Source organism: Crocodylus porosus, unplaced genomic scaffold (assembly GCF_001723895.1).
Source record: "Crocodylus porosus isolate Cpor-Errol unplaced genomic scaffold, CroPor_comp1, whole genome shotgun sequence".
Classification (NCBI taxonomy): Eukaryota; Metazoa; Chordata; order Crocodylia; family Crocodylidae; genus Crocodylus; species Crocodylus porosus.
Window position 1 is genome coordinate 52983657 of NW_017728948.1, and position 24378 is coordinate 53008034.

The 24378-nt window shown below is 44.7% G+C and overlaps 2 protein-coding genes across 2 annotated transcripts in view; one reads left to right on the forward strand and one right to left on the reverse strand.

Moving 5' to 3' along the window:
* Window positions 1–20645, reverse strand: part of SCFD2 (sec1 family domain containing 2) — a 387294-nt gene extending 366649 nt beyond the window's left edge. The window contains exon 1 of the mRNA XM_019552868.1: window positions 19619–20645. Within this exon, the coding sequence (XP_019408413.1) occupies window positions 19619–20459 (841 nt within the window). The 5' untranslated portion in view covers window positions 20460–20645. The remainder of the gene's footprint in view (window positions 1–19618) is intronic.
* A 3053-nt stretch (window positions 20646–23698) lies between these two features.
* Window positions 23699–24378, forward strand: part of FIP1L1 (factor interacting with PAPOLA and CPSF1) — a 77641-nt gene continuing 76961 nt past the window's right edge. Inside the window, exon 1 of the mRNA XM_019552617.1 lies at window positions 23699–23715. Coding sequence (XP_019408162.1) covers window positions 23699–23715 — 17 coding nt within the window. The remainder of the gene's footprint in view (window positions 23716–24378) is intronic.

Here is a 24378-nt window from a genome sequence, read left to right on the forward strand (position 1 = left end):
TGATGAGAAGGGAGTTCCCCAGCCTGTAGGTATGGTGCCGGTTGTTCCTCCCCAGGTGCATCACCTTGCACTTGTCGGTGTTGAAACCCATCCCATTCTCATCCACCCACCCCTGTAACCTGTCTAGGTCCGACTGCAGCCTATTCCTCCCTTCTAGCGTGCCCACATCCCCCCACATCTAACATGATCATAATGGCTGTTCCTCAAGGAAGCAATCCTAAAAGCTCAAAGAAAGTCCATTCCCTTTCATAAGAAAGGCAGCAAAAGGGCTGGGAGACCCTCATGGCTCAACAGGAAAATCATGGACCTCCAGAAATCAAAATGAGAAGCCTACAAGTGATGGAAGTCAGGAATAGCTACCAAAGAGGAGTACATGGTTATAGCCTGCACCTGTAGGGAGCCAAACAGGACAGCAAAAGTACAAACCAAATGCAAGTTGGCAACCGGAATCAGGGACAACAAAAAGTCTTTCTTTAGATTTGTAGGGAGTAGGAGAATAAATAAGGAAAGCATAAGGCCCCTGATGAATGAAATGGGATGGCTGATAACTGACACTCATAACACAACTGAACTCCTGAATGAATACTTTACTCTGTATTCCACCAATCCAAGGATGTTAGCTTGCTTGACAAGATGATCATGGTAGGGGCAACCACCCTCCCATAGTTGGTGTAGATCTTGTGGGGGACCACCTACACTAACTAAATATCTACAAGTCAGCAGGACCAGATGAATTATACCTGGGAGTGCTAAAAAAACTGGCCAATGTCACCACGTAACCTATGGCTAAGTTATTTGAAGATTCATGGCACTTGGGAGAAGTCCCAGAAGTAGAAGGCCAATGTCGTGCCTGTCTTTAAGGTAGAAAGGAGGACCCCGGGAGTTACAGACCAATCAGTCTGATCTCAATCCCATGTAAAATCCTGGAAAAAAAATTATCAACGAGTCCATCACTCACAGGCTAACAGAAAGTAGTATTCTGATGGATAGCCAAAATGGCTTCATTACAGACAGGTCATGCCAGACCAACCTCATCTCCTTCTACAGCTTGGTAACTCACCACCTGGATAGGGGAAATGAAGTTGATGTCATATACTTGAATTTCAAAAGGGCCTTCGACCTGCTCTCCCATGATGTCCTCATGGTTAAATTGGAATAATGTGACCTGAACTACTTTACAATCCAGTGGCTAAGAAACTGTGGTAGGACTTAAAGAATACTGATAGACAGGACTGAGTCATCATAGCAGGAGGCGACTAGTGGCTTCCCTCAGGGCTTAGTACTCAGACCAGTTCTTTTCAACGTGTTCATCAACTATTCGGATATTAAAAGCAAACTGGCAAAGTTCACTGATAACACCAAACTATGGGGGAGCGTGGTCACACTCCAGGACAGGCTGGCACTACAGGCTAACCTGGACAGCCTTGCAAGATAGGCAAACCTCAAGCTGATGTCGTTTTATACAGAGAATTGCAAAGTGCTCTATCGGGGGAGAAATAATCCACAACACACTTACAAGCCTGGCAGTGCTATGCTTGCCAGCACCACAACTAAATGAGACCTGGGTGTCATGATAGACAACAAAATGAACACAAGCCACCAATGCAATGCCGTAGCTGGCAAAGCTAATCAAACCCTGGTGCGCATCTACCAAAGCATCTCAAGCAAGGCTAAAGATGTAATCCTCCCGCTCTGCTCAGCCTTGGTGAGATCGCAGATGGAGTACTGCAGCCAGTTCTGGGTGCCACATTTCAGGAAGGATGTGGAGAAGCTCAAGAGAGTCCAAAGGAAGGTCATGCTTATGATTAGAGGCCTAGAAACCAGGTCATGCACATGATTAGAGGCCTAGAAACCAGGTCATATGAGGAAAGGCTGAAAGACCTGGGACTTTTCAGCCTGGAGAAGAGAAAATTCAGAGGGGACTTGGCGGCAACCTATAAGTATATCAGGGAACTACATCAGGGTCTTGGGGAGCAACTACTCAACAAGGCCCCCTAGAGGATGACTAGAAATAATGGGTACAAGATGACGACTAAAGATTGCTTCAGATTATAGACACATGGAACAACTTCTTTATAAATCAAGTGCCAAGGGTTTGGAGCAGGCTCCCCCAAGAGGTGGTAGAGTCACCCATTCTGGTGATCTTCAAAAGGCATCTTGATGCCCATCTTGCTGGGGTCATCTCACCCCCAGTGGTCTTTCCTGCCCAAGTGCAGGGGGGCTGGACCGATGATCTGTAAGGTCCCTTTCAGCCCCTAACAACTATGAAACCTTGGCTTCATGCATTAAGGATACCCTGCAATGGATGCAGTCTAGACTCCTGGATGTAAAGGATCAAAATAAGGAACCTAATACTGCAAGTGTAGGAAAGATGAAAAACTCAGAAGCAGGGTGGATTTGATTTAAATGGCTAGTTAGGAAGCTTCAGTTTAATCACTGTTTTCTACAAAAATTCATTCTTGTTGTTTGAAATAAACATCATTAAAACATTCCCAAATAGAGTCTTTTTTAAGGGCTGGCAAAACTGCTGCCATGACAGGTTTTCCTTCTATCACAGCACTGCCTCACTAGATCTCAAATCAGTGGAGAGGCTATACTCAGAAACATACCCCTCAAGACTTCTGGAATATTCTGCTCAAAATGTTTCACTTTTTTTTCTACCACTCCTCCTTCCTCCTCCATCCCCAACAATCCTCTGGTCATTTAACTTCTTGAAACTGCATTTTTAGAGAGAGGTAAGGGCTTGACTCTGTATACAAAAACTTGCAGAGAAACAATAGGGCTGATGGATAGGTAATCAGGTCTGTTATCTCTTATCTCCATATACTACTGTTAACAAGGATGTTATCTCTGGGGATACAAATCCACAGTTTAAGACCTGAAACTAAGCATCACAAAGATGCTTAATGGGCTCTTCTAGACTGAGCACTGAGTCCCATTGGGTAGAGTGGTTTTCTTTAATCTTTATGAATCTATAGAGGAGCCTCTGGGAACCTTATAAGATTGGGCCCCTAATATAGCCCATGGCCTGTTGTGACCTGTTTATAAAACTTTTCTAAAAAAGTTACGTGAATATATTGTCTCAAATAGGGATTATAACTTCTAAGTATATACTATTCCATGATTATCTTGTTCAGCTCTGACATAACTTAAATTAAAACTATCATCATATGGGTTTATCTTTTTAAACATCTTAACAAAAATATAATAAATAAGATTAAATAAAAAACCTAATTTAAATTTAAAAAATCCAATTTTTTTAAATCATTGATTTTTATGCACCCTGCTCAGAAGAAAATAATGAAGCAAGCCTGAAACTTATAACATATGGGTCCAGTGCACATTTGATGCTTCTTTTAGCCAAAGATCTAAGTACTCCAGGACAAAAAGGAATAAAGGAAAATGTTGAAATTGCAAAATACTTCCATCACAACCAGTTTGCTTCAGCTTCACTGAAGAGAGCTGGGGGAATCCAAGCTAATTATTCCCCAAGACATAGCGTGGAATTCATGTTTGACTGCTTTGAACTATTAATTAAAAAGTAGCCTAGTCCAATGATCATTTGTGAAGAAAATAATGACAAAATTGATGGAAGTCACAGAATAATCAACACTGGACTAAAGAGAAGTTTAGAGGATATGTTGAATACACTAAAAATCTTATTTCCAAAGCCTTGGACAAACTACAGAAAGACTGCTGCTGTATTGCAGATGCTGCTGAAATTTGGAAAGAACTTCAAGAAACGTTAAAGCAAGAAATACCCAACAGCAAAATTAATTGCAGGCAGTAAAGAAGTGGATGGATCAAGCATGTGCTCCATCTCATATTCTTGCCAATATTCTTAACACAAAGTACAACAGTAGATACCTAGCAGCATTTTCCTCTTCAGCTTTTATGACCTGGGCATCTATTAATCAGCCATCCATCATGCCAACCATAATAAATTTCAGGGCTAGTGATGAACCATTGAAGCAGTAGATGCTGATAATGTTTTAAAGAAAGTCACACCACTAAACTGGTAGAGGTGACTAGCAAAGAACCTGAAACTAGTTTGCTGAAGCACAAAACCAAACTTTATCAGCAGCAGCCTCTTTTGCAGGCACAGAACAAATATTTTCTTTATTTGGAGTTGTTCATTCAAAGCTGAGAAATCAGAAGTTGAAAAAGCAGGAAAGCTCATTTCTGTTTATGAGCCTCTGCTCATTCTCCAGTTTATGAATAAAAAGGGAGGGAGGAAGATGAGATGTACGGGCATGTCCAGAAAACTGTGCATATGCAATTTACAGCATTGCGGACCCATGTGTGGTGCTGCAAACCGCATGTGCCACACATGCAAGTGTTCGCCACGCTGCTAATTTGCAACGCATTGGGGGTTTATGACACTGGGAGATCCGCACTCAGCCTCCTCAACTAGAAACTGAGAAGCATCTTTTGCATGGTGTTCAGGTTAATCATTGTTGAGCAACAGTGCAAAATAATATCAAACCATTAGCTAGCCTATGTGGCTGCAAGTACACTGGTTCTAGTGTAGGAGCAGGGCAGCATGCTCAAGGGCACTGCCACTGAGGGTGAAGGGTTTATCATACAGAGATAGCCAATACAGAGCAACAGCTAATAATACTATATATTTCTGGCAGTCAGTCTGAAAAAGTTCTCCAAACAATACAAGCTAGTGGCATACCATTTTCAAGTTTATCTTCTCTTTAGGCAGGGGTGGTACTAATTGAAACAGAGATCAAGTGACTAAAGAACCTAAGTTATGTATACTGGTCTATCCAACTTGAGGCACTGGACAGCTCATTTTGAGGTCAGATTTCAGGACTGGCCACCATTTTCACAGGCTTAGGATCCCCCACATCTCATTGGTTGAGGGGTCCCACTGGTCCTGCCCCTACCACTTATTAGCTAAGAAGGCTGTTGTGAAAGGGCCGTCCTTCATGTGCCTGCCCCCCCCCCCGACTGGCTAAGAGGGCCCATCAGGAGGCCCCAAAATCATGATTTGAGTAAGTCCCTAGTTATGTAGTAAAAATTGTCAATTATCCACCTTTCAAGAGAAACAAAATATCCCAGTTGATATACCAAGCAAAAAACACATGGCTCCTGCCCCCCTGTTGCTTTCCATTTACTGATTATCTAAAAATATGACCACATCATTAAGATTGTAAGTAAAACCTAAGCAGAAAAGCTTTGTTGACAATTCATGAGAGAATCAGGAAGCGAGAGGAAATGGGATCTTCACTATCAGTGGTGCAACGAGAGTGGGGCATTCAGTACAGGACAAGTGCCCCAGGCACCAACTTAGCAGAGAAGAGCTGGGGGTGGGTGGAACAAAAATAGCAGCTGCCCACAGAGATGACTGCAATAGCCACATGACTGCAATTGTAACTGTAGCAGCAACTGGAAGTTAGCCTGTGCCTGGGCACCCAACTATATCACAACACTGCTGTTCAGAGCCTCTAATCCTGGGCTAAGACTCAAGCATTTACTTCAAGCAAGTTTAGTTACTATTAGATTTTGGCAAAATACTTGACATTGGTACTGGATCCTGCCCTCTCGTTCAGAAGTGACGGACAAGAAGGACAGGTGGAAGGGAGGCAGGAGGGCAGGGACCAGCCAGGGCCTTCCCTATGCTGCCTCTGCATGGATAAGGGTCTCTTGGGGCCTCTTGTTCTCTGAGCCACTTGTTCTCGATCTTCCTTCTGACTGCATCTAGAGAAAACAAGCATCAGGAGGAGCTGAGGTCTTATGAAGGGTGAGAAAGGCTATAAGCCAAAGGAACTAACCCCATATGATCTAAAGGATTTACGGGCCCTGGAGTCAAAAATAATGGATTGTTAGTGGTGCTCCTTATGAAATAAAAGAATGGTCTCAGTCTGGTTTAGGGTGGCTAGGTTTCCTCATCACAAACCACCGCGCAGTTAGCATACGTTTTGACATTTTCAACAGAAGTCAAAGAATGACAGATGAAAAAAGTTCAAACTCTGTGCTGCTTACTTTTTGGCTGCATCAGGGATAGACAAAACACAGATACCAACTGAGGGGTAGTTTTGTAATTGTGGACATCTGGCTTTTGTCAACCAGACTGAGGTCACCAACTCTTTGTACAATGGATACTAATAGTCATCCCCCATAACAACTGTCCTTCCATCCTGCACTGGATTTAGACCACTGAGTGAGAGGTGAAAATATCTGTATTATATTAGCATCTCCCAGAGACATCTGGTCTCCAATAACTTGTATTTTTAACCTTCCCACTAAGAAGGGACCATGATAGTATAGTAGTAACAAAGTGGCTGCAAGCTATGACTGGCAAATCTACAGAAGCGAAGAGGAGAAAAATCACAGCAAAAAAAAACATTAAAAGTCTGTGTACACAAAGCACCATGTATTACTTGCACATGACAAGAGTAGGAGACTCAGTTTACTGCACTGACACACTTCATACTCAAAAATCCTTCTTACTAATTAACATTCCTCCAGCCCCAACTCCAAGAGGCCGGAGAAGAACACTCAATATATCTTCCAGCTGTTTCTCCTCAGCCAACATCACCTCAACCTTTTCTAAGCAGAGCTTCAGCTGAAGTTAGTTCTTATCTATGCTTTGGTCTCAGCAAGGCACCAGGTAGGCCACTGACTTTTAGCTCCATGTCACCAGATCCATCCAAAGAACCCTGAGGAATAGCAAGACCCTCAGGTCAGAAACTCTTGAGGTTTCTCACTATCAACAGGAGCACTGGCAATCTTCAGTCAAACCCCACAGCCTCAGCTACATTCTGGATGGAATAGAGAAAACACTGAAAAATAATCTTCCTCCACTTCCCATACTCTCATAGCTCCTGGCAACTCTAAATGGTAAACAAGAATTGAGACTATGAGACTAGATGAAACCTAAAGGGAAAAATGTTTATTATCATGCCTACACAGTCAAATGGATTGCAGATTGGCTGAAGGGTCATACTCAGAGGGTGGTGGTGGACTGGTCATATTCGACCCGGAGAGAAGTGGGCAGCGGAGTCCCCCAAGACTCGGTCCTTGGACCCATGCTGTTTGATCTCTTTATCAGCAATTTGGATGACAGGGTGAAAAGCAACCTGTTTAAATTTGCTGATGATACCAAAATTTGGGTGAGCACGCTAGTAGGGAGGGAAAGACTGCAGCAAGGTTACAGGGGTGGGCTAGCAAAAAAGGGATGCGTTTCAATACTGACAAGTGCAGGGTGCTGCACTTGGGCAGTAGTAACCAGCAGCACACTTACAGAATGGGAAACTCCTTTCTTGGGAGCATGGAGGCAGAAAGGGATCTTGGAGTCGTTACTGACTCCAAGATGAACATGAGCCGACAATGAGAGGTCACGGTTGGCAGGGCTAACCGGACCTTGTCGTGTATCCACAGGTGCATCTCAAGTAGGGCCAAGAAGGTGATCCTCCCCCTTTATGCAACACTGGTCAGATCACACCTGGAGTACTGTGTCCAGTTCCGTGCACCCCACTTCAGGAGGGATGCAGACAACATTGAGAGGGTCCAGAGGAGGGGCACCCGCATGATCCAGGGACAACAGGGCAGACCCTACAATGAGAGACTGCGGAACCTGGAAACAGGGCAAGGGAAGCCATCCCTGTCCTGGTGAAGAGCCCTGTGGGCTTTAAATGCCACGTGTGCCACCCACCTGGGTGGCACACTCGACAACTTAGAAGCTATGGAGCTGGGATTCAAGGTTGGGGAAGCTGTCCCCAGCCCCACTTTCCCATGCCTCCAGCTTTAAATCACTCTGTGTGCAGCTCATCTGGGGTTGCATGAGGGGATTTAAAACTGGTGGGGGAGGGCCTGTCCAGAGAAGGCAAGCTGTCAAATAATGAGCTCCACCAAGGGCAGTGGTGGACCAAAGCATAGCCCTCAAGTGTCCTCTCAGTGGAAAGCTTGCCTGTGCACCTCTCCAGACGTGGTGCAACAGGAATGCCTGTACAGTCCAACTCTCGTCCTAATTTCCTGCCAGTAAGAATTTCTCTGAAAAACTTCTCTGAAATTCTTATACATAGAAATGAACATCTGTAGGCAGCCTTTGTTATGTTCAATGTCCAATGCTTCAAAGGATGGGTAAAAAAAAAAATTCCTTCTGACAGACAGCAGTCAAATACCTCGAAGCATCAGATTACCAAACATCTACTACACTACAATAGGACTAACTCTATACCCCAACTTGGGGACTGCAAATACCTGAATCCACCTATCACCCATGCCGATTGCGGAACCAAGAACTCCTGATACTATCATAACTTCCTTTCCACAATGTAAAGTAATTCAGATTCTTTGCCCTAACTATTGCTGAGAAGAACATTTCAAAGTTTAGTCCTCCCATTGGAAGAGTCCCTACTATTTCTGTGAACAAATTGTTCATTACCAGACTTAACTGACCATGCTATAAGACAAGATACCAAAGGAATTTGCTTCTATTACATCTAATATGAGAAAAGATACTTGCTACTTTGGATCTTGGTTCTTCCTTGATCTGAACTGAATTAGCTAACATGTGAAGACAATTACTGTAGGGCTAGAGGCAGTATCAAACCAGGTCTCAGTAACAGACAAGGCCACCACCGCTTCATCCATAGCATTTTGAGGCTGTGGGCATCTACTAATCTTGTTACTTTGGGTAAAGTTGTTGGTAACAGATTAAGAATAAATATCTAGTTGCTGGTTAATTTATTTGATGAAACATTCTTGGGAACTAATACATTAGCAGCATTGGAGACACTGGAGGAAGACAGTACACAGAGACCCTTGAAAGAAATAGAATTTTTGGCATGATGCTGGTAGTCTATACCAGTGTTTCTCAACCTTTTAAGTAGGAAGTACCCCCTAACGCTCAATTTTCTCAGAGATTTTATATTTACAGACTAACATGTGCCATATGTTGGAAGAAGGGCTGTGTATATAAGACCATGATATGACAGATGTCTGAACTGTTGTGGGTAGGGTTGCCACCTTTTACACCAGGGGTGCACAACTCAAGTATGTACCTGGGCTAGAGGTGATGTTGGCCAAAGCTAGGAGGGCTGAACATAGTGCCAAGCAAAGCACGGCACACCAAATTATTACTGAGGAATTTAACTGTTTAAGTTGCACCAAATTTTTTCCCATCGTTTTGAGAGGAAAAGAAGGTGAGAGATAGAGAGATTGTGTGTTGGGGTACCCGCGTACCCTCTGCCTGTGTCTCACGTACCACAGGTTGAGAAACTATGGTCTATACCCTCTCAGGTACAAGTTACATAGATCTGACCTTACAATGCTGGGAGTTTATATAACAGTAGGCTGTAACAAACAGCAGGTTGGGTTGTCAGAGACAGGGAGGCATGGCACCTGTACATGAACAAAACAATTGGATACTTCAAGAGCTTCCTGGTTTGCTAAGGCAGGAAGCTATATACCCCTCCCTATTTACAAAGCAGAGAGAAGTGATGTTATAGAATCACAGAAGAGTAGGGTTGGAAGGGATCTCCAGAGGTCAAACCAACCCCCTGCTCAAAGCAGGATCATCCCTATCCAAACCAACCCATACAAGTTCATTCCTAAACTATGTAATCAACCCTGCTACATAACTAAAAGGTTTATTGACCAAAGACATTAGAAGAGCCTAACCTGCCACAAGTAAAACAGGAGAAGGAGGGATGTCAGCATCCCACTGTTGCAAGGTTTATTAAAATACCCTTGAGAGATCCATGGAAGAGGGCCACACTAGTCTGAAAGGCTAACTGCACCACAGAGCTGGTGGATGAAAGGAGGGAATGAAAAAGAATGGCTGGAACCAGTCATAGTGTCAGCAGAGAAAAGCACTCAGACCTCCTTCATCTTCCATCTCTCCCTAGTGGAGTCATACTAAGACAGGTAGGTTATTGGTATTGACACTGTTCTTATGCATAATATTTTTCCAAATTAGATGGTTACTTTGATCGTAAACTTGCTATATATTAGCTAACTTTTTAGATCTACTCTTCAGCTGTATGTTAGAAGCCAGATATCTTCTCAGAAGCGATATCCATTATCTGCAGGAAAAATAGGGTAGGGCCTTGTTATAGGAAAGCGTATTTAGTCTGACTTGAGACTTCCCTTGTAACTGTGCCACCTTTCTGCAGCAGCATATTATTCCATTTTCCTATACCCCCATGCTACATTTGAAATAGCTTTCATTTTCTTTTTGTGACATGTTTCCTCTGTCAGATTCCAACTCAAAAACATAAAAAACCCAAACACTATACACAAGTGTTCTGCCTAGCCTTTCAATGACAAGTAAATTACTGGGGGAGAAATAACCAACATGTAATGCACAGGTCAGACTACAGTCGTCCCTTCATCAGCACTTTAACTATACTTCAACTACAGATTCCCACAGAAACTTTTTAGCCAGTGATAAATCACACAGAACCAAAAAAAGGGTGGGGAAAGGAGCAATGTGTTAAGGATGGGGAATATCTAATTTTTTTTCTCGCTAATGTAAGACATATCCTTGTTAGATTACTTTACAAAATTAGATTACTGCTTTTTTTTAAGCATATGGAGCTCACAAGACTCCTTTTTGGTGTCTAAATCTTCAGGAACTACCACTACTGGTTATGTTCTAGTTCAAAGGTGCTATAACTATTTGAATTTGTTATTTAAAATTACCTCATCAGCTGGAACTAAGTGCAGCTGGAGCTGGTTGCACCTCAAGAAACAAAACTTGCCCACCACCTCCGCAAATGGGTCTTTTTAAGTGTTATCCAAACACCACTGAAGTCAATGGGGGTCTTTTCATCAGCTTCAATGAACTTTGGATCAGGGCCTGTTCCATCTTAATTATATGGCTACTTAATTTTTTTGTGGTTAACCTTATCCAACTAGAACCATCTGTAATTAGATTAAAAAGCAATATTAGGTGACTGGATTCTGGAAGACCTGCCACCTTGTAGATAACCAGTGGGCTTTAGATATTTCTAGATCTCAGTTAGAATGTAAGCACAACCTTATTTTAAGTCTGTGAACCCATACATCTGTTCTTTAATACATGCCACATGACAAACAGAACTTCCAGCTCTCAGGCATTCATTCATATGCGACTCATTGAGCTTGACAAGGGTCATGAGTTGTATATGAGAGAAAAAATGGGCTTTTTTTTGCATTTTTTCAGCCTCAAATCTTTATGCCAAACTAGGACCAACGTATTCTCTACCTGTCCATCTATATATTAGCAAATTTACAACCCCTAAATCACCAACGCTTTGGCTCCACCAGTGATGATAAATGGTGGAGAATATACTGTTCAAGATGCAAGTGTTTTTACCATCGTATCACCTAATTACCACTGACTTCAATGAGAAATGAATACTTCAAAGCAAAAGCATTAGTACAGCAGAAGTATATTACTTGGGAGGCCAGACACCTGGCCTGCATGATAAAAATCAAAGGATACCATAAATGCTCAGGACTTCCAAAATGCAAATCAGAATGCTTATTTTAACTTCCAAAATACATATCTAAATGCTTTAATTTAAACTACCCAAGCTTCAAACCACGGCCTGGCTTCATAATTAAGTGCATTAAAACTAATCTAAAGACGATGGACACCCATAGAGAGCTCTGAATCTGCTACTGCCTGCAAGCTCAGATAGCACTGGCTCATTCTTCTAGATCCAAAGGCCCTAAGTTTAGTGCCCACGGATGATCTGAGAAGCATCTTTGTTACAAGTCAAGGCCAATATGGGAAACCAGGGATCAACCCAATGCTTGAACCTTTACTGTTTAGCATACAGGACCAGATCGGATACCTAGAAGACACTAACAGACTCTTCTATGTGGTGTAAAGGAACAAACAACAAGCAGCAAAAACTTCAAAGTACCACACAAATTTTAGCATGGATTTCTGTTTGAAATCCTTGGGTTTGTCATGTGAAGCACATGCAGATGTTTGCACATGTAGCCACGTTAATATTGAGCCACATCCTTAATAGTGTGTCACAGCGATCCAAAGGGCCATGGCACCCTGGTTGAGATGCACTGCTTTCAGGGACAGGGAGTTGTTTTTGTTTTTTTATAACTTCTATGGACATGTATGTGCATATGCAGGAAGTGATTCTCACTTCTCCACAACTTTCTAGTAATCAATATATCTACCGGCTAAGGTAGGACTGGTCCAGCATGCACCTGAAACTGAAAAAAGCCCCTGAGTGCAGTTCAGTGACCACTCAAACCTGTATACAAGCCTACCTAAGACAAAATAATCTGCAGTAACTTTCTAGTAGGTTTTACTCCTATCTAAAGCTACCTGTTGTCAGGCTGTGACCTTGAACACAGCAGCTCCCCCTGGTCTGCCACCTCCCCAGGAGAACCCTGGGGCAGACATAGGTGGCTGCATCTGGGCCTAGCTGCATGCCCACTCCCTGCCACCAGAGTGGCCAGTCAAGGTCAGCTAATCTCTTATCCCTTCCCATATAAGGCCCTAACCCAGAAGGGAAAGTTTCCAGGCAACAAAAAGCAACGTTGTACCTAGGCTGCTGCACTCCTGAATCATTCTGCCATGACTCTGATGGATTCTCTGACCACCTGGCCCAGCTAGCCTCTTAACCTCATGTTTTGCCTGATCCTCTGAATACCAGGCCTCACTCTGGCCTGACCTCATGGATACCAGATCTGGCCCCACTTTACCTCATTCAGCCCTCATTCAGCCTGACCCCCTGCATCACCTACTTGGTTTCCCAGACAGATCTCCTGGCTTTGGACCCCCTGGCTTCTCCCAACCCTGAGATGACCCCCAGACCTGGCAGCCTACACCCCAGCATGACACTCATTCAGTGATACTGGTGTGCCACCATGTAGCCAAGCAAACTGTAGCTCTGGCAACAGTGACCAAATACAAGTCTCATGTAGACAGTGGACAAGAAAACAGCAACCATCCATCCGCCTGGAACACGGTGTATGCACAAGGGCCACCCAGACCTTCGATACATATGCCTGGGCAGGAATTTTCAGAGGAGTGGAGGCTGCCCAGACCTTCCACCCTCCCTTTAGGCCACTGAGATAGAATCCAAAGACCAGACTGAGTCCAGATGTTTGGTGGCTCCATGGCTGTAGTTGTATAAGTGTCTGGGAATTGAACCTAGGTCTCCTGTGTAGTCACAAGGCTAGTTACCCTCAGCCTCTCATAGTTTCATAGTAGCTAGGGTCAGGAGGGACCTGAACAGATCATCTAGCCTGACCCCCTGCCACAGGCAGGAATGAATGCTGCATTTACAAGACCCCAGACAGGTGATCATCTAACTTCTTTCTGAATTTGCCCAAGGTAGGAGTGAGGACAACTTCCCTAGGAAGTTGATTCCAGAATCTGGCCACCCTAACTGTAAAATATTGCCTCCTGATCTCTAACATAAACCGATTCTCCATCAGCTTATTACCACTGTTCCTTATCACACCAGGTGGTGCTGGGGAGACTCTTATTTGCTGACGATCTCCCCTGATGAGTTTGTAGGCAGCCACGAGGTCCCCCCTCAGCCTCCTCTTACTGAGGCTGAACAGGTTCAGGTCCCTCATTCTCTCCTCGTAGGGCCCATTCTGTTGCCCTCTCACCAAATGGGTGGCCCTCCTCTGAACTCTTTCCAAGCTGGCCACATCCTTTTTAAAGTGCGGCGCCCAGTACTGGAAGCAGTACTCCAATTGTGGCCTAACCAATGTTGCATAGAGGGGGAGTATCACCTCTCTGGACCTGCTTGAGATACGTCTTCGGATGCATGACAACGCATGGCTGGCCTTACTGGCTGCAGTCTGGCATTGATGGCTCATGTTCATCTTGGAGTCAATAATGACTCCAAGATCCCTTTCCGCCTCTGTGCTTTCAAGAGGGGAACTCTCCAGCTTTATGTATGCTGTGGATTCCTTCTCCAAAGGCAGTACCCTGCATTTATCTACATTGAAACCCATCCTATTTTCATCTGCCCACTTTTGTAGTCTGTCTAAATCTAGTTGCAGCTTCTCTCTCCCTTCAAGTGTGCCCACCTCATCCCACATCTTAGTGTCATCAGCAGACTTGGACAATGTGCTTTCAACCCCCTTGTCCAAGTCACTGATGAAGATGTTAAACAGTGCAGGACTAAGGACAGTGGGGTCCCCCAGGGGGAGATGCTCACATCTCGGCCAGGTTGAGTAGGACCTGTACACCACTACTCTCTGGGTGCACCCCATCAGCCAGTTTTTTACCCATCCGGCTGTGTAGGCATCAATGCCACAGTTGCTTAATTCATTAATGAGAATGGGGTGAGAGACAATGTCAAAGACCTTCTTAAAGTCTAGAAAGACTACATCCATGACGACACCATCATGCAAGGATTTAGTTACCTGGTCATAAAAGGCAAATCAGGTTGGTCAGGCAGGACGTGCCTTTGATGAATCCATGCTGGTTGCACCTGAGTATGATCTCCCCTGCTGGCCCCCCAAAGATGTACTCCTTGATGATTTTCTCCAAGATCTTCCCAAGGACTGAGGTGAGGCTTACAGGCCTATAGTTACTTGGGTACTCCTTCCTCCCTTTCTTAAAAATGGGGAGCACATTAGCTGGTTTCCAATCCCCCGGCACCTGGCCAGATGACCACAAATGCTCACACAGCTGGGTCAAGGGCTCTGCGATGACCCCTGCCAGCTCCCTCAACACCAGATTCTACCACTGAACCACAGTGGACTCCAGACAAGAAAACAGATTCTTGGTTAAGAATGGGGCCATTACGACAAGTGATAAAAACTAACATATTCGCAGCTTTGTATTTTAAATGAACCTGTTCATCAGAAAGAAGAGAAGGTTGTACAAAAGTACTCTAGGAAGTATTTGGAAATGGCATTTTTGCGGATAGGTATGAACATGAGCCACAACCTCAACATGCTGCTTGTTACAAATATTAGTAAACCAAAATTTAAAATGAGGCAATTTTCAGCACTACTTAGAAGCCACGCACAATTGTTTTGCTTAAACTACAAACTGAAAAGCGTTACAGGACAATGGGTTGATAAGCCTGCCCTTCATCAATAAATTCAATATACAAGGACTCCAAAAACTTCTCTAAGTTGCTTATTGCAGAGACAGGGAATTCTCACACAACCAGGAAAGACTTGATCTTACCAGCAACAAAGAGGTAACGACTTCTATTGCAAGGAGAAGAGAGATTCAGAAGCAAAAATGTTTGAATTTCATTTTCTAATGATACCAGATAACCTCTGATAAAACAAATGGTTGAAAATCAGCATAAAGGAATAACTACCATCAAAATAAGTATTCTCTGCTATGAAATTGATTACACTAGCTGTGTTAAAAGTGCTAATATTCTGACATTTGTCAGGTGTGAATTTAGCAGAGAGACTTCCTGTTTCACCAATCATTACTAAGACATACTATAGTAAAAGCTATTTTTAAAGCTAGGAATGAATCCACTGGAAGCAATCCTATTGATTGGATGTGCTGTCAGAAGCCACAGTGAACACCAGCAACTATTTTTGCACAATGAGGTTAGCTGGCTATGACAAGGAAAAGCATTAATCCATTTAAAGTTACCTGGAGAAGTTAGAGAGTTTTTAATAAAGGGTTTGATATGGGCAAGTAGTGGCCAGCAAAAAGGTGGTGGTTGACAGTAATTTATTAAACTAAGAAGTTTCAAACCACTGGACTAAATGACCTTCTGGCCTTAAACCTGGTTCATACTCTAAAGCATGGAGACACGAAAGCATTCCTTTAAAATAAATCAATAAGAAATGACCATAATTTTCCTAATGTGCATTTCCCCCCAATTTTTTATGAAATTTTCCAGCCTGAGGGAAACACCAACTATAGAGAATAATATCAACTGCCACACTTCAAATTTACGAATAGTTATAAGCAACTAAAATAGGGTTTATAACAGGGAGCGTCTGGCACTGTTGATAAACAGTGCTACCAATCCTACATATAGTAACATTTTTAAATGCTACATAAACATAACAGTGTGACCCAATGCAGAAAAACAGATCTTGTAGGCACTGACTTCCCAAACAACACGCTGCAGATGAAACGAAAATAGCTTAAGTCAATTTCACACCTACTGCTTCAACAACTAGTGGACAGCCATGAAATGGACAACAGAGATACAAGGACATATTAAAAGATAAAGAATATCCCTGCCGCCACCGTATACAAATGAATGTCACTATAAAAAAAAAAAAAAAGTCAGTGGTATATCTTCATCTTAACATAAATAAATGGGAATAACATGCTTAGAGAAGGGTAAAAAAAAAAAAAAAGGACAGAGTTGAAAAAAATTAGCTTGTCTTACTTTAGTTATAAATAAAAATAGGAAACTACACAGATTTATAAACAGAGAAAGTTACATAGAACGTTTGCTGCTATTGACTCTAAAAATCAGCGATTTCCAAATTTTGGGGGAAAACAGACCCTTGTCAACCTTCCAAATGTCATGGACCACCATGTACTCTTAAACTTTCAGACAAAGCATAGGAAGAAGAGCAAACCATGGGCTGCTTGCCACAGTGATACACAGACTGCAGTTTGGAAACCACTGCCCTACATTAATAAGGTAGGTCATCCAGCCTGCAGGACTTCTCTCTGGCTAGACAATGGAACTCTGGATCCCAGAAGTGGGACTTCTTTCTCCTGTTGCTCCCAGAGGCATTCTGCCACTGCAGCCAGAAGCCAAGGACCTAGAGCTACTCCTTTCCATACCACCACAAAATATCCAGGTTTTTATTTGCCACTCAGCTTGCAAAGTCATGACAGAGGAAAAAGTGGCAGCAGCACTGATGCCCCTGAATGCTGGCCTTGCCAACACTACACCTGTGGCAGCCACAGCAATAAGTCCCAAAGGCAGTACCAGCCCACCAACTCATTTGAAATTGACACTCTTGAAGCTGACACTCTTGCTCTACATCAGGGATGTCAAACTCAGAGCCAGTCTGATCTAGCATATAGGGCTGATGGGGTACACACTGCATGCTGTAGTCTGAGACCTAGAGCAGTATGATGGGCTGTATATTTGATGTCCCTGCTCTACATAACACAAAAAGTGACAGGCCAAGCAGTTAAGTTAAAGGTAAATGTGACACAGGAATTACTTTTTTCTTTTTTTTTTAAATAGTCACACAATTCTCATAATTTACTTGTGAGACTCACTGCTACAAGACAGTGAAATAAACCTCTTAGTAGGATTGCAGAGTAATTAAATACTTATATAATTAGGTAGTATAACTATTACTCTACTTAAGAGTACCAAGGTGGAATTTTTTTAATTGAGTGGTTTAGGAACCCAGGCTCCATTGAAAGTCAAAGAAGACAGAAGCAGTAATTTGGGAGGACCCTTCTAATACTGTCCTCTACATCTACAGGCAATCATTTGTCCAAAGGAAGCCCAAGAATGTCTTTTCCAACCTCTCTTACATACCACAAACACAAAGTACTATAGTGGGAAAAAGCAAAGACAAACCTACAAAATGCCACAGGTAAAAAAAAATGAAACAAAACAGGAGACAAAGGCAAAATAAGTCAAACAGGAGTTTAGCTCCTAATCACTCAAGGCTTTTAAAAAAAAAAAAAAAAAATCTCACTACTTATGTAAGGAAAAGCATCATCTTGTTTCAGGATACAAGTATTTTACTGAAAGTGGAAATAAACAACTCTTAAAAGGAGGATTATCATAACATTCTCTAATAAGGAAGTAGGTCATATGTGCCCTCTTCCAAAACATCTAATAACAGCAATTGCAAGAGCCAGGCCCAGTTGCTATACAGGCACAGTGGGCGTAGGTCCACCAGGAAACTACAAGCCTCCTCAGTTGTTAGAGGAAGGCCACTATGTAACCACTAAATGCCTAGGACAGAGGACGGACAAAAAAAAAAAAAAAAGAAAAATCAGGGAAAGGAGTGAGTGTCAAATATTCTAAAGGGGACATTGAGCAGAGAAACCCTATTAGCACCCACTGTGCCTGGAACATATATAAGGAGCTTATGGATACCACCCAGTGAAACTCTGCCTGGAGACATGCATGGATGAGTGAAAGAAAAACAAGTCCCACAGTCACCTGGGTCCCCTCCAGACCGCACCTCCCTCCTGGCAGGGTAGATGGATAGCTTGGCCAGGACCAGAAGGAGGTTAAACAGAAGGTCCTGAGGCTTTGTGGGGCTATATACAAAAAATAAGAGACACGGGGAAAAGTGTGGGCAGAATCTTAATAATAAGCTGTTGGGGAAGCAGCAGAGGGGCTGCAGCCTGGTTCACCTGAGGCAGGCATCTGCCAGGGTATTCCTCTGACTATAGAAGAGGCAGGTGTTGCAGAAGAGCCTGTGAAGCATACCAGATACATACCCATTCCAATGGCTCTGTGCAGGAGCCACTGACTTAGAACCCTGGGGGCTCATGACTTTAAGGTGGAATACACACTGGTCCACCAGGGATTCTAGCCTTCAGCAAAAGTGTCCTGCCATTTGGCTTGTGGGAGAAACATGAGGGTGGGATGGCAAATGATACAGAGCATGACGGCATAGAGCTGGTGACAATGGACTGTTCAGAAGCAGACTGGTTTGATATCCCCCAACCTACCAAGGTGGTGCAGTGGTACTGAACTAGATAGATTGGTAATCATATTCAGCGTGATAGCTGCCATCTCTGCTCTTTGGGAAAAGCCTTGGAATAGAGATGAGTTACTTATGGAGTGGCAAAGTAGGATGTTATCCTTTTCCAAGGTTCTTCTCCACCACAAAATATACGGTCCTGGCCTTTTCATGAGTCATCTTCCTGCCATTTGTATGCACCTTGCCGGCAAGTTCTTCTGGTCTTCTGTGTCTGCATTCAATATAATTTTTCAACATCTGCTAAAAATGTTCTTGCAATTCTATCAAGCCCTCAGTAGCATGACATTTATACATAGGTCCTTTTACCACCTCCATCACTAGTATCTAGTTGTGCTGTAAGTAACGTTACTATTTGTTATTCATTCTCTAACTCGTAGGGGAAGTTTTAGATACAATATAATATATTATTGCTGTATTAATTGTTTGTTTAAAAATTAGTGTTTTTATATTACTGTCGTATTTCTAAAACGATGTCAGGAAAAAAATTCTGAAGCAGGTTGAATAGACATTTATTTGGCTGGGATGGTTTAATTAGGGCCGATCCTGTCTTGAACATAGGACTAGACTAGATGGCCTCATGACATCTCTCACAGCCCTACTTGCCTATAATCCTCAAGTTAAAAATGATCACATTCCTCAATAAAATTGTTTGTGCTTTTATAAGCACTTTGCATCCAGAGATTCCAAATACTTTCCAGACCACAAAGTGAATCCCCTCCAAAGTTAAGACATGGAACCTGAAACAGGACAAAGATTTCCTCCAAGTGAAACAGTACATAGACCCATAACTCCCAACTCCACTGCTGGCTCTCTATTTACAGCTGTGTTATGCATTTTAATGACCAGCACTGGGCCACAAAGGCCACATGTGTATCATACTCCTTCGTATGCTAACACTGAAGTATATGGATGACCATCATAACATGAATACCATCCACAAAGGACCCTGGGTCTCAACTGCTATGCCCTCCATCCCAGGCATTGTTCTTCTTACCAGTGAGATCCAGTGTCCTGTCTATGAAGATGACAGAAGCTCTGCCTTGGGCTGTTTTCCTCCGGTTCTTGGCCAGGGCATAATTTGCCAAATCCCCTGCAATGAACTTGCTCAGTGTCCCAATGGCAAAGCTCTCCTCTCTCACATCCAGGAACTCAAACAAGGCATTGAGGCCCGACACCAGCATCCGGATTTGAAGCTGCAGCTCAGTGGGAAGCGAGGCGAAGTCGAGGTCACTCAAGCTGCTGAGCTTTCTCTTCTCGGGCCTGGAGGAGTTGAGGCGAAACAGGTCCTGAGGCATCAGGGGGAAGAGGGAGGAAAAGGCAGGCATCACAAAGAGGTGCGCAGAGACAGGCGCCAGGAGCAGAGGCGCGTGCAGCACCTCAGCCGTGTAGCCCAGGTTGCCCATCCACTGGCACATCTTCTCCTCAAACAGCTCGAAGGCAGCGGCCACGCTGCATGCGTCATGCTCAGTGCCGCCGCGCTGGGCCAGCAGGTGGGCAGCAGGGCTAGCAGCGGTGAACACCACGCAGTACTGGAAGCTGCTGAGGCTCAGCACATCGCGGATGGTGTCGGCCGTGCGGCCGCGCAGGAGCCCGCTCACCACAAACAGCGCCTTGGGCTGCCCCGGCCCACCCGCCTCGAAGCTGGACAGTTCCTTCACCCGCAGCGCGCCGGCCGCCAGCAGCCGCGCTGCCCCGCCGCCGCCCCAGTGCAGGCTCTCGGCGCATGCCGCGTCCAGGAACACCACGGCCCGCCGCGCCTTGGCCAGCACCGGCTCCCAGGCCTGCCGGCAGAAGGACAACGCTGCCGCCGCCATGCCACTGCCGCCACCAGACATGACGCGCCAGGCGCGGGGCGCGCAGCCGCACGCACCGAGAAAACCCCACAGCCGGCCTCTGACAGCAACAACAGTGCACACGTGCTGCAAGGCCGGCTGGGAGGCGCGGGCATATGACGCACTGAACACTCTACCGACGCCGATTGGCTGCGTGGAGGCGTGACGTAAGTAACAGTTCCAAGAGTTCCAGCAGCGGCGGAGCTCACCTCTGGGAGGGGGTGTGGCAGGTGCGCTGCGCATGCGCGGGTCGCCTGCCTCAGAAGCACCACCCACGGAAATGACTTGAGGTCACGAGTGCCAGGTGCTGTAGCGCCGTTGTTGCTGCTTCCGGCTGCGTTCGGCCCAGGGGGTTTTTCACTACGATCAGGCCCTGCAGCCTCTCCCTGCCTTTCGCTCATGGGGCTTTTGGCCCGCTGATATGTCCTCCACAGGAGGTCTATATTGAGCAGATTCTTTTTGGTATTGGGTGGTGGAACCGAAGCGTGCTCCATCCACTCCATGCATTGACCTGGTATTACAGTGCTTCCAGGACCGGTGCAAAAAAAAAGAAAAAATTAAAAAAAATTTTCACTACGAGCGCAAGGCGCGCTGGATGCTGTCGTCACGTCTAGTGGACTCGGGGATCTAGTCGCTCTCGCGAGTAGTGGCACAGGCTGCAGGGACTGGGGTGCAGGCTGGGCGCGGTGCTGGCCCTGGGCCCTGCTGTTCTGCGGGGTGGGGGGAGGCGCACGCCTGGGGGGAGCTCTTTGCTAGCCTGAATTTAACACCTTCAAGTGGTTTTAAACACTGGTTTTGCCACTCAAAGGAATGCTACTTTAGGACTGGATTTTCTCTGATCTGCACGGTACCCAGCGCTTGTTCCATTCAGGGGCGGCCACTTCCCACGGGTTGCAGTCCTCCAGTATCCCAGGATCTATCACGCCCCCCCCCACCCACCATCGAGTAGGGATAGAAGCCTGTTCCTGCTCACCAAACCCCACGTGGCAACTGACAGCCACAGCTTCTAGTCCTACCCCTGCTTGCCAGGCTTCTCTTGCCATGGCACAGCTGTTCAAGCCTGTGGGTTAAGATCAAGTGTAGTTACAACCACCTTGAAGTGTGTAATACAGACCTGTCCAATACGCTGCTGACAGGACCCCCTTCAGGAGGCTACTATAGCCTCCCAATGGGAGGATCTCAGCTATATGCCTATTTTCTGTAAATGGGAGATTTTTCCCTAGCTTGTTCCTTTGGCCTTTGGACTAAGGGCAAGCAGGACTCAGGGGCATCCCAACTCCAAGATCTCCAGGCTTGGGCCCTAATACGTAGGATGCTTGCCATGGATTTGGGAGCATCTGAAGCCCCAGGCTGAAGAGTCTGGGAAGGAGGTTACTTGCCAATGGTAGTACTATGCAGATTTCAACAACTGAGTTCTTCTCAGGCAACAGAATTCATAACTGATTTGCTGATGTGCTGCCTATGGAGCCACAGGATTCAGAACTGATTTGGCTAATTTGGCCCAAGACGCAATTAAAAAAAAAGTGGGGGACAGCCAGAGGTTTCTAGACTAATGGTACAACTGCTCCAGACTCCAAGGTAGCACTAACACCTTGGAGTCATCAATATGTATGTAGCTCACAGGGTAAAGTGTAAAAAAAATTCTCAGTTTTTTTTTTGTTTTAAGGATAGGAATGATATATCTATACTAGCTGGGTTCTCAGCTATAAAGAACACCTGTTGCAAAGTTCAGGCTCTGCAAAATGGCTTATTCCATGGGTGAGTGGTGCCACCTTAGGGGGGTACATGCCTCCCCAGTGACCAGTCAGCGACTGGGGGTGGGGGTTCTCGCTGCAGCAGAGCTTATCAACCAGTGAGCAGCTGCGCTGCTCCTGAAAGTGGCCACAGCCTACATCCGGCACTCCCATTCCCTGGCCAGCGCTTGGAGGCAGGGCACTGGTGCTCCCACCTGTCCCCCTTTCCCCCCCCCCCCATCACCTAAGCACAGAGCGTGGCCAGTCAGGGGATGCACGAGCACCCCCTATACCTTGCCACTGGCTTCTCATGCAGTAGTTAGGAGTTTGCAAAAATAATGTTACTCAGGCTGCTTTTTTTGCCATCAGTTCTAGAGTTGCTTATTGGCTTCAAATAATTTATTCCAAACCAGGAATAAAGTTGAATACATTTATAGAAATCTGAAAAAGTGTTCAAAATGGTGAGATGGGAAAATTTGCAGTTGACAAAAAATTATTTGGCTTAGTCGTAAGCAAAGTTTCTACAAAAGCCTGAAATAAATTAGGTCTGAGAGGTTGCTGACACATCCTGTGGAGCTGGAGCGCTTTACTTGTTCCCAGCACAGAGGCCAGGGAGCTGGGAGCGGTGCTCACACCATTTTCCCTAGTTCCCCCAGTCCCCAGCTGTGGCATGGCATGGGTTCCACTCCCAGCCAATGGGGAGCCGTCCCAAGGCCAGGCAACTTCCAGCTGTGCCTCCACTGCAGTGGGGGAGTGGGGGTTGGGAGAAGTGGTAGCAGTATGGGCATAGCTCCTAGCTTCTTGGCCGGAGTACAGGGAAAAGCCCCGCACCTTTGACACATTGCCAAAGACACCTAAACCACATTGGACTGGAACTGGGTTGTTCTAGCTTGTGGCTTGTAAAATATTACTAGCCTCTGCCCTACACCAATGTCAGTGCCTCAAATCCAGGACACACTTCAGAAAAAAAATCGTAGTAAAAATATAGTTTTGTTACATTGGTGCCTGTCTTCTTGCATTCTAGGGAAGCCACTTGCTATACGCAAGCAAGCTTTCCAGTTGCCTGGTGAGGAAGTAGTGTAATAGCACCTACTGCAAGCAACTTCTTAGGGATACCTACTTGTCTACCTTCCCTGGATACTGGTGTAACTTACATCTGTGCACAAAAACAATGTGCATCACCCTGATGAAAATGCATTGCATATCCAATTTACAGGCTTACTGTAAAATAAAAACCTTATTTTTTAAATTAGTATATTTCTAGTTTCATGTCCCCAGTTTACCTTTGAATTCCCTCAGGATTTGTAGGGTTACCATAAATAAAACATTCTTAAGCTGATGTGTTTTCACCTGTCCCTGTTTGAAAGTCCACATAGACCAAAAAAATAAAAACATCTAACTGACTGACTACACAGGGGAAAGAGTGATTGAACACATGCACTAAATGCCCAATTCTAAGGCACACTGCACAAGTGAATTTGTCTCACATGAAGCACTGATAGTCAAAGCATGGTCAAATGTATCAAGTAAAAACTGGGGGTGGAGGAGAAAATCCCCTGACCCTCAGTTTAAAGTACTTTAAATGTGTATATTCTTATTGTATGGGAAACCATAGCCTCAGTATTTTGTAGCACGAAACCACCTTTCCTCATTTTGACTGCATAATAAAATGGAATTACTGCATGCTGTGAAAATTATCTAGTTCCAGTGCATGGTTGGATCATTAACAAAAATGTACAATCTAGACTCACTGCAGGATTTTTTTGTCAGACAAGGCAAAGTTCATTCAAGACTACAGACATGCCAACTATGAAGCTTTAAAATGAGGTTGATTCTGCAAGTGATTCATAGAACAAGCTCCCACACTGCAGCGAGCTTGATGGGTGACAGCTTCTATTTTAGTATTTGCTGGGGTCCCAGATGACAAAAACCTCCACTGCCATTTTGCTTATACTTACAAGCAAAGCAAAGTTTCTCTATAGTTGCCGACGCTTACAATTTTATAGTGCAGCGTTTCTCAACCCAGTGGCTCGCAACCCAAAAGTGGGTCACAAGAATGTATGAAAGGGATGTGAACAACCTTTAAAAATGGATTCTCCCTTAAAGGAGAAAAACATGGGAAACTGCAGATTTTCCCTTAAAGGCTGGCAGAGCTTCTTGGGGCTGCCCCACACACCGGGGGGGGGGGG